Source organism: Xiphophorus couchianus, chromosome 22 (genome assembly GCF_001444195.1).
Source record: "Xiphophorus couchianus chromosome 22, X_couchianus-1.0, whole genome shotgun sequence".
In the NCBI taxonomy this organism is placed as follows: Eukaryota; Metazoa; Chordata; class Actinopteri; order Cyprinodontiformes; family Poeciliidae; genus Xiphophorus; species Xiphophorus couchianus.
In genome coordinates this window covers 11873762-11887057 of record NC_040249.1, presented here as the reverse complement: position 1 = coordinate 11887057, position 13296 = coordinate 11873762, and the positions used below count along the sequence as shown (strand labels likewise).

At 37.5% G+C, this 13296-nt stretch overlaps 1 protein-coding gene and 1 long non-coding RNA gene across 2 annotated transcripts in view; one reads left to right on the top strand and one right to left on the bottom strand.

Moving 5' to 3' along the window:
* The window catches only part of LOC114138469 (uncharacterized), a 73686-nt gene that overhangs the window by 24073 nt on the left and 36317 nt on the right, over window positions 1–13296 (bottom strand). The window lies entirely within an intron of this gene.
* The window catches only part of LOC114138468 (zinc finger matrin-type protein 4), a 63884-nt gene that overhangs the window by 38003 nt on the left and 12585 nt on the right, over window positions 1–13296 (top strand). The window contains exons 5-6 of the mRNA XM_028007754.1: window positions 70–315; window positions 9171–9267. Of these exons, the coding sequence (XP_027863555.1) occupies window positions 70–315; window positions 9171–9267 (343 nt within the window). The remainder of the gene's footprint in view (window positions 1–69; window positions 316–9170; window positions 9268–13296) is intronic.

The window sequence follows — 13296 nt, the reverse complement described above, 5'->3', positions numbered from 1 at the left end:
TTTCTTTTTAATCCTGTAGAACTCCCTCCTCGGCTCTTAATTTTTGCCCTTTTTTTCTTTCTCCTTCAGATTCCTCACCTTCCACCCCGCTGCCCACAGACCCCAACACTTCCCCTGCCTTACCCTGGCCAACGCCAGAGCTCAGTGGAAACGGTGGCAGAGAGGCTGGGAAGTACTGCTGCCTGTGCGGAGCCTGGTTCAACAACCCTCTGATGGCCCAGCAGCACTACGAGGGGAAGAAACATCGCAGAAATGCTGCCAGGGCCCGCCTCCTGGAGCAGCTAGCAGGCAGTCTGGATGCCACAGAGAGCACAGGTCAGCCAGAGTCCCCACTCAACTTGTTGACAACCGTGGCTTGTGAGGGTGTTACAATGAACAAGGTTAAGTGAGTAATCATATACTTAGAGTGTGCCAGTGTGGGTGGTAAAATGTTCAAACCGTGCACTTGTAAATGTTGTGTACATTTCACATATGTCACATTGGTATAAGTATCACCAGTTATTTTAGTCAACATTCGCAACAGTTACTTTAAAACTACCTACACACCAAATGTGTTTGACTAACTTTGATGTATAAATGAGAGACATTTAATTCAATTTTGTTACCCCAGCCTTTCTGAATTACATAACTAATGTAATTACCTTTACATTTATATAGTACTGTGTAGGTTTATCATTTTGATAGTTATTAAACTATGAGGTGTATTTTGAGCTAAGAGTATAAAACAACTTTTACAGTAACTTAATAAAATACAGTGGTCTCAATACAACTACAAACATTGATATATTTTAATAGCAAATCTGAAACCTTCCTCTAACATAAAAAATATGTTTTTTGTTAAAGTAGAAAAAGGCTTCAGATTGTGCACACATCCTTTTACACACCTTGTAAATGTTATTCACTGTTTTCAGACCATTCAGCAGGAATCACATGTAACCTAACCTATACTGGAGTTGTTTTCCTGTCTTTCTCTATAAAAATATACAACTATCTGAAGACCAGTACAAATAAGATGTGTTGATGACCAGAGCAACCAAGTGATTTAAGAATAGTGAACCTACAATGTGTGTGTGTGTGTGTGTGTGTGTGTGTGTGTTTTTATTACATGCAGCATTAATGCATTTCATTTTTGTTTTGCACAAAAACTAAACCCCACCAGTCTGAAGGCTTTTAGCTTTTACACCAAGGAGTCTTTCACCAAGGAGATTACTGGGACAATTCTGTCCCAGTAATCTACAGACACACAGGCCAAGCAAGCGATGAGGCATTTATACTTTACCTCTATGCTGGTGTGATAAAAAGAGCCTTCATAGAGTGATCATATAAATGCCAGTACAGGTGAACCTGCTCTGCAAAAGCACCTTCCTAATAGACTATTATGAGGTGGACGACCAGGCACCGCGACAGCGCACAAGGCCAGTTTAACATCAACGATAAACCTAGCTTTAGCCTGGGATACGAGATAGTGTTCTCCACAGTAGCTAAGGGGAACATATATTTATCTTTCATGATTAGTTTGAGGAATGGTGATAAAGCAGAGAATCATAAAACATGAAACTCAAATAAACATCTGACCAGGGTAACTGCAGAATGATCAAGGTGCCAAAAATAGACACAATTAAATCAAGGGAGAAGAATCCAAATTCAAAATCTAGTAAAAACCAGATGGAAAAAGAACAGCTATAAACCCCATAGAGTACAACATTTTAAATGAACATATATTAGTTCATAGAAATATTTCTCACTCTTTATATAGCTGTGAATCCCTCCACAACTTTGACCTGATATCTTATTAATTCTGTTTGCTACAGTGTAGCTTTCCAGACCAGTTGTCAGGGTTCACAGTCTGCTCAGATTGCAGCGCAGCTTCTACACTTGTTAGTGTTGTATTTTTATGTGCGTAAAACCCATGGGCCTTCTGTTGCTATAGCATATCTTAGCTGCTAAAATACCTCATAGTGGAGCAGGATTTTGCAACTACATAAGACGATATCAATATATATGCAAAAACTTTAACCAAGAAAATTCACACTTTATATTTGTGACAAAATTACAAATATAAAGGAAACAACAATGTACTTTGCTTACTTTAGTAGAAAATTGTAATGAAGTCAAATCCTAGCTTTTAATTGTCACATTTTCAGAGCCTTTTTTCAGTCTGTCCCCCATACAGATCCAGGCTGAAGGATAGCAAGAAGAAGCAAGGCTGTCCTTAATTGAGAAGTCATATTAACAAATGTTTGGCACAGAGATACCATCTAACGTCGTCCTACTCCACTTTCAAGTTTGGCGCACTCATGGCGCACATTGCACAGCTTCTACAAGCAAATGCTGATTCTCTAAGAGCCCTAGCTGCGCTGATTGCTCTGCGCTCCAGGTGCCATGACACAAACCATCATCTCAAGAAGCCAATCATATTAAAAGCATGAGTCATGTTGCCGCCTACAGTGGCTCAGAGGCTTTAAAAGTGTCGTGTTGGATATCGTCCGCAATCCACACACTGTGACCCAGATCCCACAAACTGAGCTCTTCTTTTTATAATTTTGACTAAAGTATTTAAATGTATGCAGTTATAAATATTTAACGGACACCTTTTTGAAAAATATTTCATTTGTTGCATTTAAGAAAATCTCTTCCTTTACGGCCAGTAAAATGTCTTCGTTATAACCTGAGATGACATTCTATGATGTGAGTTTAACATTTTTATATGATATTTACAAAGTAGAATGAAAGTGAAACATTGTTTTATATATTTTATTGATAAAAATCCAAGGCGTGTGAATTCGTCCTTTGTAGAATGAATCACCTTCTCTTTATATTACAGCTGCAAATCTTGGAGTATATTTTACCCATTCTTCATTGTAAAATAGCTTAACCTCAGTCAAATTAAATTGAGATGTTCTGTAAACATTAGTTTACAGTTATTGCCACAGGTTCATGTTTAAGTCTAGGCCACTCTAATGCAAAAATCTCACTTGGTCTAAAGAAGGCATTCCTAGCTGCAGTCACCGGGAGACACTGTCCCACAGCCTTTACATTAATCATGAAGGTGTGCCTCTTTTAATAAAACACAACTGCATTAAATGAAGAACACATTATCAGGCCTCTGTGGAACCATGACCTCCTGCAAAGGTAATTCAACCAGTTCATCCAGGTGTGTTAAAGTAGGGGTGCATTCAGCACAGTGGTCCTTTAAAACCAGGGTTAGAAATTCCTAATCTAAATCTTTGCTTTTATCTCCAACTCTATTTTTAGACTCTGCGTCAGTTTTAAACCTTTTCTTGCCTCAAACATTTTTTTTTTCTTGCAGTTGTTTGAGTGCCACACATCACCTCTGACCAACTTCTTTGCACTGCTGAAGAAAAATATTCCCACAACATAAACCTGTCTGCTGCTCTGATTAATTCTGTTTGGTGTTCAGTCATCTATAGAGTAAAAAGAACAATTAGAAACCTAACGTGACATGGTCAATCACTTCCACTGACAGGCCCAGTTCTCAGAGAAGTTCAAAACTTGAGATTTGTTTTGTTGCCAAACCCACAACTTTATCTCTAATCTGTCTGTTAAGTTCCTTGGTCTACTTGATGTTCTTTGTTGCCTAATGTTCTGCAAAACCTCAGAGGATTTCACAGAACAGCTGCATTTATACTGACATTAAGTTATACACAGGTGAACTTTATTTTTTAGGTTGTTCAAGATCATTTGTCACATAATATTTTATTCTAAAGGTGTATGGTCTGGCTATAAGGCCATGTACTTTTAGCTTTGTATCAATAAAACATTTTAAAACTCATGTATTTTACAATAATGTATTAATTGGCACTGTTGTAAATCCCTCCCAGATATGTTAAAGTTTGGGGCGGTTACAGTTTTTTTTCCCCACATTTTTTCATATAATGACATGATCTGATATCAGTCAAGTATTATTTTTCTAATTCCTTTTAATACAAAATCATTGCATGATTCCTACTGACTACAATCTGTGACTGCTTGGTTCAGACACATTTCCAGTTTTGGCATAGTTTTCACTTTTGATTGGCTTTTATTATCACCTGTACTCCTTTTCCTATTCCCAATCCATTTTCTCCCATCCTTTCAGCTACTGTGCTCATTCTCCGATGCTTGTTGCTTGTTCCTGTGCTTTTTTTGGTGTTTAAATGTGTGCACTTGGATCACAAGGAGCTCAGATAGGGCGTCACATCTCAACTGTCATCCTTGTTAGTGCTCTGCAAGGTGGTGAATTATATACATAATATTCCTCCCCTCTACTAACTGTGACTACAGAGTCTCCCTACTGTTTTATGCTTGTATCCCAATGATAATACATTCTCGTGCTTTCATTAGTCTTTCCTATCCCATCTACCCAGTAGCTAAACTTATCACAAAATAGCATAATATTTACATGAACACCATTTGTTTCTCAGAGACATTTCCAGTAGATAACGAGAGAGGCGCTGTGGGTGTGGCCACCGGCCAGGGAAGGAGTCTGCCTCACTCAGCTGAATCTTAAAATAAATCACAACAGAGTAGAAACCCCTTAAGAAGGCCCTGTTCTTTGTCTTTGTGGCACTCTGGAGATTCAGTATGGAATTGGAAGCAGTGAGATAAGCGTCTGGGATTGGAGAGCATGTGTGTGAGTGAATGCTTGCATGGGTCCATGCGTGGACGATTCGGTTCAGAAAGAATACAGTCTGTAATTGATGGCTCTGTCTCAGTTGTGAGGCGGAGATGACCTCCTGTCCCTGGAGATAGCACTCCCTGACATAGCTGCACATCACTTTCATAGATATCCACAATCAATTCAGGGCTTTGTAGATAAATGTGTTTATCATTGAGTCAAGATCAATAAAATGCCTAACCCTTACAACAGCTATAGGAAATAGCTTGTTTAAATACGTTTTTATATAGATTTCTCAATAAATCGTCTTGACAACTGTTTGAGATTACTATAATCAGAAGAGATGGCTCTAAATAACATAACTCTGAAGTTCTTGTTAGCTCCATGCTCATTAGTGTAAACACTAAGCTGTTTCAAAAGCATGACATGGCGTTAATTTTGTTAAATATTTTGATGACAAAATCAATTACGAGCAGTCCATATTTTCCACACTGCTTTTCTTCTCTATCATAATGTCCTAATCTGCAATTTCTGATCTTGGCAACTGAGAACTGTCTCATTGTTTGGGTTTAAAGGAAGGTCACAACTTGTGCTTTCCATTAGTTCACACAATTTACTAATGGAAAGCAAAGTTTTAATGCACAATATTGTAATCAACCAAATATTGCAACTAAGCAGTTTTATTCCAATTGCAAAAACTACCACACACATTGATTTTGCAATGAGAACTGCTATTCAGTATATTTCACAGCTCTCATTTATATCAAAATAGCAGAAATACATAAGTAAATTATAAGTCCACAGCATCTTTTTGAATGTTTCCCCTAAACCTCAGAGCTGAATGATAAAAGACACTGCTCTAAACACATGCTGCTGTTGCACTGCTGTCTAATGGACATTTATTTAGGTTGCTGACAAGTAAACAAGTTAATTATATAAACTGTTGGCTAAAGGGATCAAAATTATTTGAAGTTTAAATATTATATTTCTTTAGAGTTGAAAGAATACCATTGTTCATTTTGTTAAAAAATCTTGAATAAGACAAACATAATTAACAGTTTGCATTTAAGTTATGTGTAATACAATCATTTTAATATTATTAATGTGCAAAGTGTTTTACACTGAAATATGTCTTAATCAATGTTGACTTGAAGTGGAAAACAGTTAAACTAAAACACAAAAATCAGTTTAAGCAAATTTCAATTACATATTTTATTCCTTTATTGGTTCTACGTCGTCCTCTTGGAAACAGATGGTGTTTCCAATTTCTGCCACATTTCCTGCAAAATTAATTAGACTCTCCTGAAGTCCTTGAAATCTTTCTGGTGAAATTCCACTTGGACTCAGACTGCTTCACATGCAACGTTCAACTGTTTTCTGCTGTGATGTGTATGTTGCATTCCTTGGAGACAAACAGTCAGGCCTTTGCATACTGTTAGTTTTGATTGCATCTCAGAGGATTTATTTTGAATCTGCTTCATTTTTAGTCTTGAACAGTACATGGCCCACTCATGGTGTGTCATAGGATTTTAGGGCTATGGGATTGGAAAAGCTTCATAAATCTGTATCCAAGCCAGCAGCACATTAAAAAAATGAATTACAATTATAAATTTGTTTCGAGATGTTTAACTTTCACTTGCATTTCTAAATATGTTTTAACTTTACATTAAATAAAAAAGGAAATGATAAAAAAAACACCATTCATAATTATGGGTGTACACCTTTATTTTTCATAATCTGCACACTGGTTAATTGTCCCTCTCTGCTTGATTTAGTGTAATTTAACAAACTGTACTCACCATAAACAAGATTTCATAATTGTCAGTGTTAAATGGTACCATAAATCCCTCTGAGACACATAAAAGGAGTTGAAGTAAGAGCTTGGCAGAGCATTTAAATGGACTAAGCCACAAGTATTGTGCTCCTGAAGGGAGCAATAATGTTGTGAGACCTGAATCAAAAATGTTCAGTTGCATATAATACGTAATATTTAAAGGTGGGAAACGGAAGCAAGGATATGTCAAGATTCCTCTGCAGTAATGGCCTCATAATGAGCATACAGTGTATTTCTAAATGTTAACATAAAATGTGGTTCATTTTCAAGCAGCATTAATGGATCTCCAAACAAGGGATGGCTGCAGTGCTAGAAGGCTTTGCACATTAAACGACAGTCACAACTCCACACCCACTGCCTTCGCTCATCGCACCCTCTCTTTTCACTCCCTCCCTGGCCTATCTTCTTGTGTAATTAACAAGGCTTAAAACACCCGCACAAATACTGCTCCCGCTGACAAAAAACAGCTAAATTCTTAAGCCTGAGCTGCAAGCTGTCATGCACACTTTCCTTGCATGTAATTAACATGGATTAGGTCTTTTGCCAGAAACTTATGCCAGAACCAAAAACACAAAGCGTCTGCTCTTGAGTGTACGTTAATGTCTGTGTGTGTGTGTTTGTATTCAGACCACTAGCGCCAATACAAAGTGGCAGCATATTGCACATCAGTGCTGCTCGGCCACACACTGGGGAGGTGACATCAATCAGGCTAAAAGCAGGGAAGCTGACATTATCTATCCACATACACACGTGCACTTATAACACACTTAGTCTTATATAGAAGAACAGAAATCTTTGTGTAATCCATTCAGCAGTATAGATTTATTGAACTAAGAAGAGCAGAATTGGGCATTGTTTTCTTTTCAGAGTTATTTCCCAATATACAAATAGCAATTTAATAATATGAAATTTTTGTTTCATGATTAACGTGTGCAAAAATAAAGGTAGCAGCAACAGCAGAGTAGTTCTCAATACCACCATCAAACCCTGAATGGCTGCTGTATTACATCTGTTTTTAATTCAAATAAAACTGGAAAAATGTCTTAGTGTGAATAAATGCAAACGTAACTCTGTAAAAGCATTTTAGACTTTTTTTTGAAAAATTACATTCATTTCAGCTAAATACAGCATTTCTATTTGGCTTTTTTTATACCCATATCTCCAATTTATATTCCTTGCCTTCTGCTTGCTTCTTTGGGGATGTAACTTAGAGATTAAACACGTGTACTTAAATGATGATTTAAAGTTAAATTATGCTGATCATCAGAAATGTTATCATATGAATATTTTTCCTTTTTATTTATTCTATTCTTGCACACACAGATTTAGCTACCAGTTTTAAAAAGCTGCAAAATATCAGCAAGTTAATCTAAGGCAGTGTTTACTCCAGGCTACTAATTTGCTCTGGGCTTTTCTTTTTTTTTTAATGACTGTATGTCCTTAATCACCCCTGTCACAGAAGGAGTGATTCCTGAGGCAACACGAAGTGGATATGCTACATTATGCAGCTCCCACCCAGTCTGAATGATCTCACATTGCTCTCAACTGTGTTACAACTTCATTTCCCAACATAGTTCTTTAGCAATTATTGCCTCGAAAGGTCAGAAGGTGACAGAATACACAGACCAGTCATAAATCTCAAAGACAGTAATGACAGTGGAGAAAAGGGCACCCACACACAAGCAAACACATCCAGCTTCTTTTGCAGCACAAACTGAATGATAGTACACATAAAAAAAAAAACCTCTAAAAAATAAAAATGAAGCTCTATCAAGACTGAGGGCCACAGACAGGTAGATTTAAAGTATCAAGGATTATGACCTCTGATCTTCGTAAAGCTCTGCACTGATGTTCCTGATTATACAACATGTTAGAAAACATTAATAGCCCTTCATTGTATCTCTGACCGAGATTACAGAGCCAATTATGTCACGCTGTTGATCGCCCCATCCTCCTTGACACAGAGAGCATTTCCTCGGCTCCCTCTGCCCTCACAAAAGGCAGACATTTTTAGAATCGGTGCTGCCATGCCAACAACTCATTATGTGTCTACTCTTCTTTATCTGTATATGCATCTTACTTTTCTTTGGAAATTTTCCTCATTTCTGCTAAACCCCTTCCTCTCCCCCTCCTGCCTCCAAATGTTGCTTCACCCCGCTCTGTCAGTATCTCCAAACTCATCTATTTTTGGGGTGCTCATCCCGACCACCTGCAAACCCTCTAATTAGTTAACATCTGTGTCTGAAGCATGCATTCACTGCTACAATGTAAAATGTGCATTTATGCATATCTTTTCACAGTGGAAGACAACACAATTAGCTGCTCAGTTCTCTCTGTTCGGTGTCCTGATTCTTGTGTTGAACCCCACTCAATTTCAAGTTTGGAAGAGACACCCTTGCTCACGCCCACACACACACATTGTTTCTAGAAAGTCAGAGGCATTGATTTAAGGATCTAAAACTGTAACTGGTTTTCTGCTAATGATTCGTCTAATCAAATGCTTTTGCAGATGCACTTTAATTAACAAAATTACTTTCCAAAGCTGAGAGTAACAGAATCTTATTTAGTGTCCGTTGAGAAGTGCATTGTTGCCCACGTTGTCCTCATTCCAGCATGTTTGTAATGCAGCTCATAAAGACGGTGGTTTGAATTCTACATATCCAAACTTCTCTCCCCAGTAACCCGTGCGAATACCTGGTTGTGTTTGTTTCTCTCCAGGGCTGCGCAGTAGTTACTCTTGCAGCGTCTGCAGTGTGGTCCTTAACTCCATCGAACAGTACCATGCACACCTCCAGGGCTCCAAGCACCAGAACAAGTGAGTAGAACTGTTGCATATTCACACAAGTTCATCTCAGTAAATCAGTATTAGCAATAACTGGATATATTTTTAGCTATTTATTTTTAAAATGAATGTTCTTTTAGATGTGTGTAGGAATGTAGATCGACTGGTTAATGAAGAGCTTCAACTACCTAACGAGAAACATGACGAGAAAGCTCGTCCTTCTCGTCAAAACAGAACGGTACAGCTCCTGAATCATTCCCTCATTCATGAACAAGATACTTAAACTTCTCCACTAGGGGCAGGATGTCCTTTTCAACCCACAGAAGGCACTCTTGCCTTTTCAAGCTAACATAATAATTGAGTCTTAATTTGGCTTTCAGTGAGTCTCTATTGTTTGGTCTGGTCTCTCTCGTTTTCCTCTTGACAATACTCCATCAATTCTCTTTTGGGGTTCAGGTCTGTCGAGTCTGGTGGTCAGTCAATCATAGTAATAGCACAGCCATTAAAATGGGTATTTGTACTCATGATGGTGTGGGCAGGTCCCCATCTGGGACCGTCATTTTCAAATAAAATACAGTTTCTTCCATCTGAATAGAGGATGTGAACCACTGATCAACTATCCAGTCCAATAAGACCAATAAAACTGTTTTTTTAATATATTTGCTAATACCAATAAACTTTAACATTAACAGAAGTAATTATTTTGCATCTAATGAATCTATTTTTAAGTCTTGCTTTTTGAATTGAATTATTTTCCAATTTACTAACATGCATTATGATTATGTTTAAGAAGCAAGAACAACTATGAATGTACATCACTGTGTATTCTGAGTCTCTGTTTTAGACTCAGAAACCCATTACAAAAGGCTTTAATACATTAAATTTAGTCAAAAAATATGAATATAGTCTAAGATACTTGCCTCCGATCAAAGCAACAGCATAAACAGAGTGCATTGCTGCTATGGATTCACTGCCTACACTTTTCTTTCTTTTTCAACCCTGAAAGCGCTCTCTCTGAGTTGGTGCGACCGTGCTTTGTACAGGGAACTCTTTGGTCCAGAGAATAAATCCACTTGCATCGAGCTTTATGGAATTTTAATTAAGCCAAAAAAAAATACTTTGCATTATGTTTAAACAATAAAAGATCTACTTTTATCTAAAAGCATAATTTTGGAAAAACAAACAGCTATTGAAACGAGGGATACATGCAGTATATATACTGTATATACTGTATATATATATATATATATATATATATATATACTGTATATATAGAACTGAATGGAATAGTCGCCTTGGAGATGCCACATCAAAGTGATGTCAGATATTTCTGTACAACATTTTCTTCAAAGTTGTTTTGTCTTATTCCTGTCAGATGGAGTTTAACATTGTTTAGCAGTGTGGAAAGACTACATAAATGACAAATGAAGGGTGAGCGCCGAGGTCAACAGCTGTACTGCCATTGTAACCTACAAAATGAAAAATACTTTATTTCCACCAGCAAAATATAATCTGAAACAGAACCATTATATTACATACATTTACCATGAGATAGCTGTGAGTGTGGTTGCAGGCTGTGTTGTGATGCATGGGTGAATGCATCGATGTATTCAAAGCTGTGAAATTAACATCAGCATTTTTGCCAGATATAAAAAAGCCATCAGGTGTTTTGGCTTTCTATCCATGTTTTCTTTTGTTTTACAGTTAAGGAATCAGAAATGTACTTTCTTTTTAATTGCTCAACCTTCAACGTTCCTCTCCGGCAAGGGCATTTCAAACATGCTTGAGGAGAAAAAAATAAAACTACCTCAAAATAACCTGTTAAAGGGAAATAACATGATTGTTCTTTAACAGTGGTGTTTAGTTAGTCTGTGTTTTTATCACCATTAAAATACAACTGCCCACATACCATTAATGTCTCATGTCAACATGTAGGTATAACAATTTGTAAGCTGCTTTATGTACTTGTAAGGAGCTGTTGTTAATTGGAAGAGATTGCTTAAGATTATATCTTGACGTGAGAATAAAGATTAAGTTCTGGACACCAAACAGACCTATACACAGAGCTCTGGATAAAAAGTAGGATCTAAACTCACAGAAAGTGGGATTTTTCTAAAGTATCATAACTCTACACAGGAAAAATATTGTGGTAAAAGATGACTGATCATAACTCTCTTGTGTCAGTTTTACTGTCGCACACTGCAGACACTAAAAGAGTCATGTTTATGACAAAGAGAACATAAACAAGACTAATTGATAGCATCGACCGCAGACACCAAGAGACAGATGAGACAAGACGCAGGGAGAAGGAAAGAGACATCAGGTTTGAGACGATGGGGTTTAGAGATAGCAAGAGGCCACAGTAAAATTAAGAAATGTCTCTATAGTATTGTTTCTTTTTCACAAAGAGAGGCAACATGTATTGCAGAAAGGGCACTGCAAAGATAATAAAGAGAGAGTGAAACAGAACTGCAGTTAACAATAAATCTTCTAGCCTGGGCAAAATGTTAGAGCTGGAGATATGGAGGAGATTTGGAGTGGACGATGAGGTTAACCCGGCATTGCTGACAGGTGCAGAGCTTTAGGATGGAAAGGATGGATAGGACAGAGACGGATAGGAATAAATAAGGAAGACTTACAGGGGAGGCACAGGGCTTTATTTTTTACTGCTCTCACACCAGTCAGCATAAGAAATGGTTACAAAAGGTACAAGAGAAGTAGTAGATACATTTTCTGACTCACTGAGTTTATGATGACACCTCAACATTACAGCATTTGAGGACAGGAGGAAGGTTGCTGAGGATGATATCTTTCACACACACACACAGACACACCCACGCCAGTTTGTATTTTTACTCACATTAGGACTTTGTATTGACTTCCAATCAGTTTAGTAACTGCAGTTATGCCTAAACCACACCTCAACCATAACCAATACTAGTCTATTCCTAACCCTAAAATTAACCTAAACTCAAATCACACCTAAATCTAACCCAAAAACAGCACTTCACCTTATGGAGCCTGAGCTTTGGGTCACATTAAGACCAGTTGTCCCAACAATGTAGTATCTGTTTGGAAAATGGTCCTTACAATGCATAAAAAAGAGGTCACACACAGAAGCATGCACAAACACAAATATGGAGCATGAGAAGAATTTTAACAAGTTCAAACTGTTACTGCAGTTCCACAGTTAATTGAATTAAGTCCATTACATGTCAAACTGAAAAGTCTCAAAGCACAGGATGTTTTTAGTGCAACCACTCTGACACATTGCAGGCGTTGAGAGACTGAACACAACTGATTCTGAAACCTGAAGCCTGGCCAGCTCTGTTGCACTGCGGTATCGATCCTCTGGGTAACAGAAAACAAGAGTAAAGGTTCCACCTCATCAGCCTCACTTCCTCTGTATTCACCTAGTCACTTAGGTGAAACACAACACTGCACCAAAAATCTGTCTGACAACAGTTTAGGATAAGCCTCATCTCCCATCGTTCCCACGCCAACAGGCATCTTATTCTATCCTTTATTGTACATGGAATGATATAATGATGACATAATAAAACTTTAAGGTACATTTTGACCATGCAAACAAGATGTTTTCTAAAAACAACCTGAGAGGGTCCCTCACACTGAAGAAATGTTATTGATTCAGCATCAACAATTGTTCCACAACAGCAGAATCCAGAATGCAATTAAATAGATTGGATCAGACTAACACAGCATGAATATCAGTTCTACAGCTTTATTTCTACAACATATGAAACTTTTAAGATTTTCTTGCTCCTGACGTTTAATTGAACAAGACATATGACAGCATTAACAAAACCATTTAAGATACAACTGACTTTTGATTGTTTACATCTGTTTGGTTCAGGGGTGTCCCTCTTTCTTATGCTGCCCTGGGCAAATGCCCATATCACCCATATGGAAAACTGCCACTGATGACTGGCTTAAATCCCATAAAGTGGCTTTGAGCTGACTGGTTTTTTTTTCAATATTTCTTGGGTTTTCTGATTTATGAAAATCTAGGACATCTAACATGAGTCACTGGTTTAATTTCTG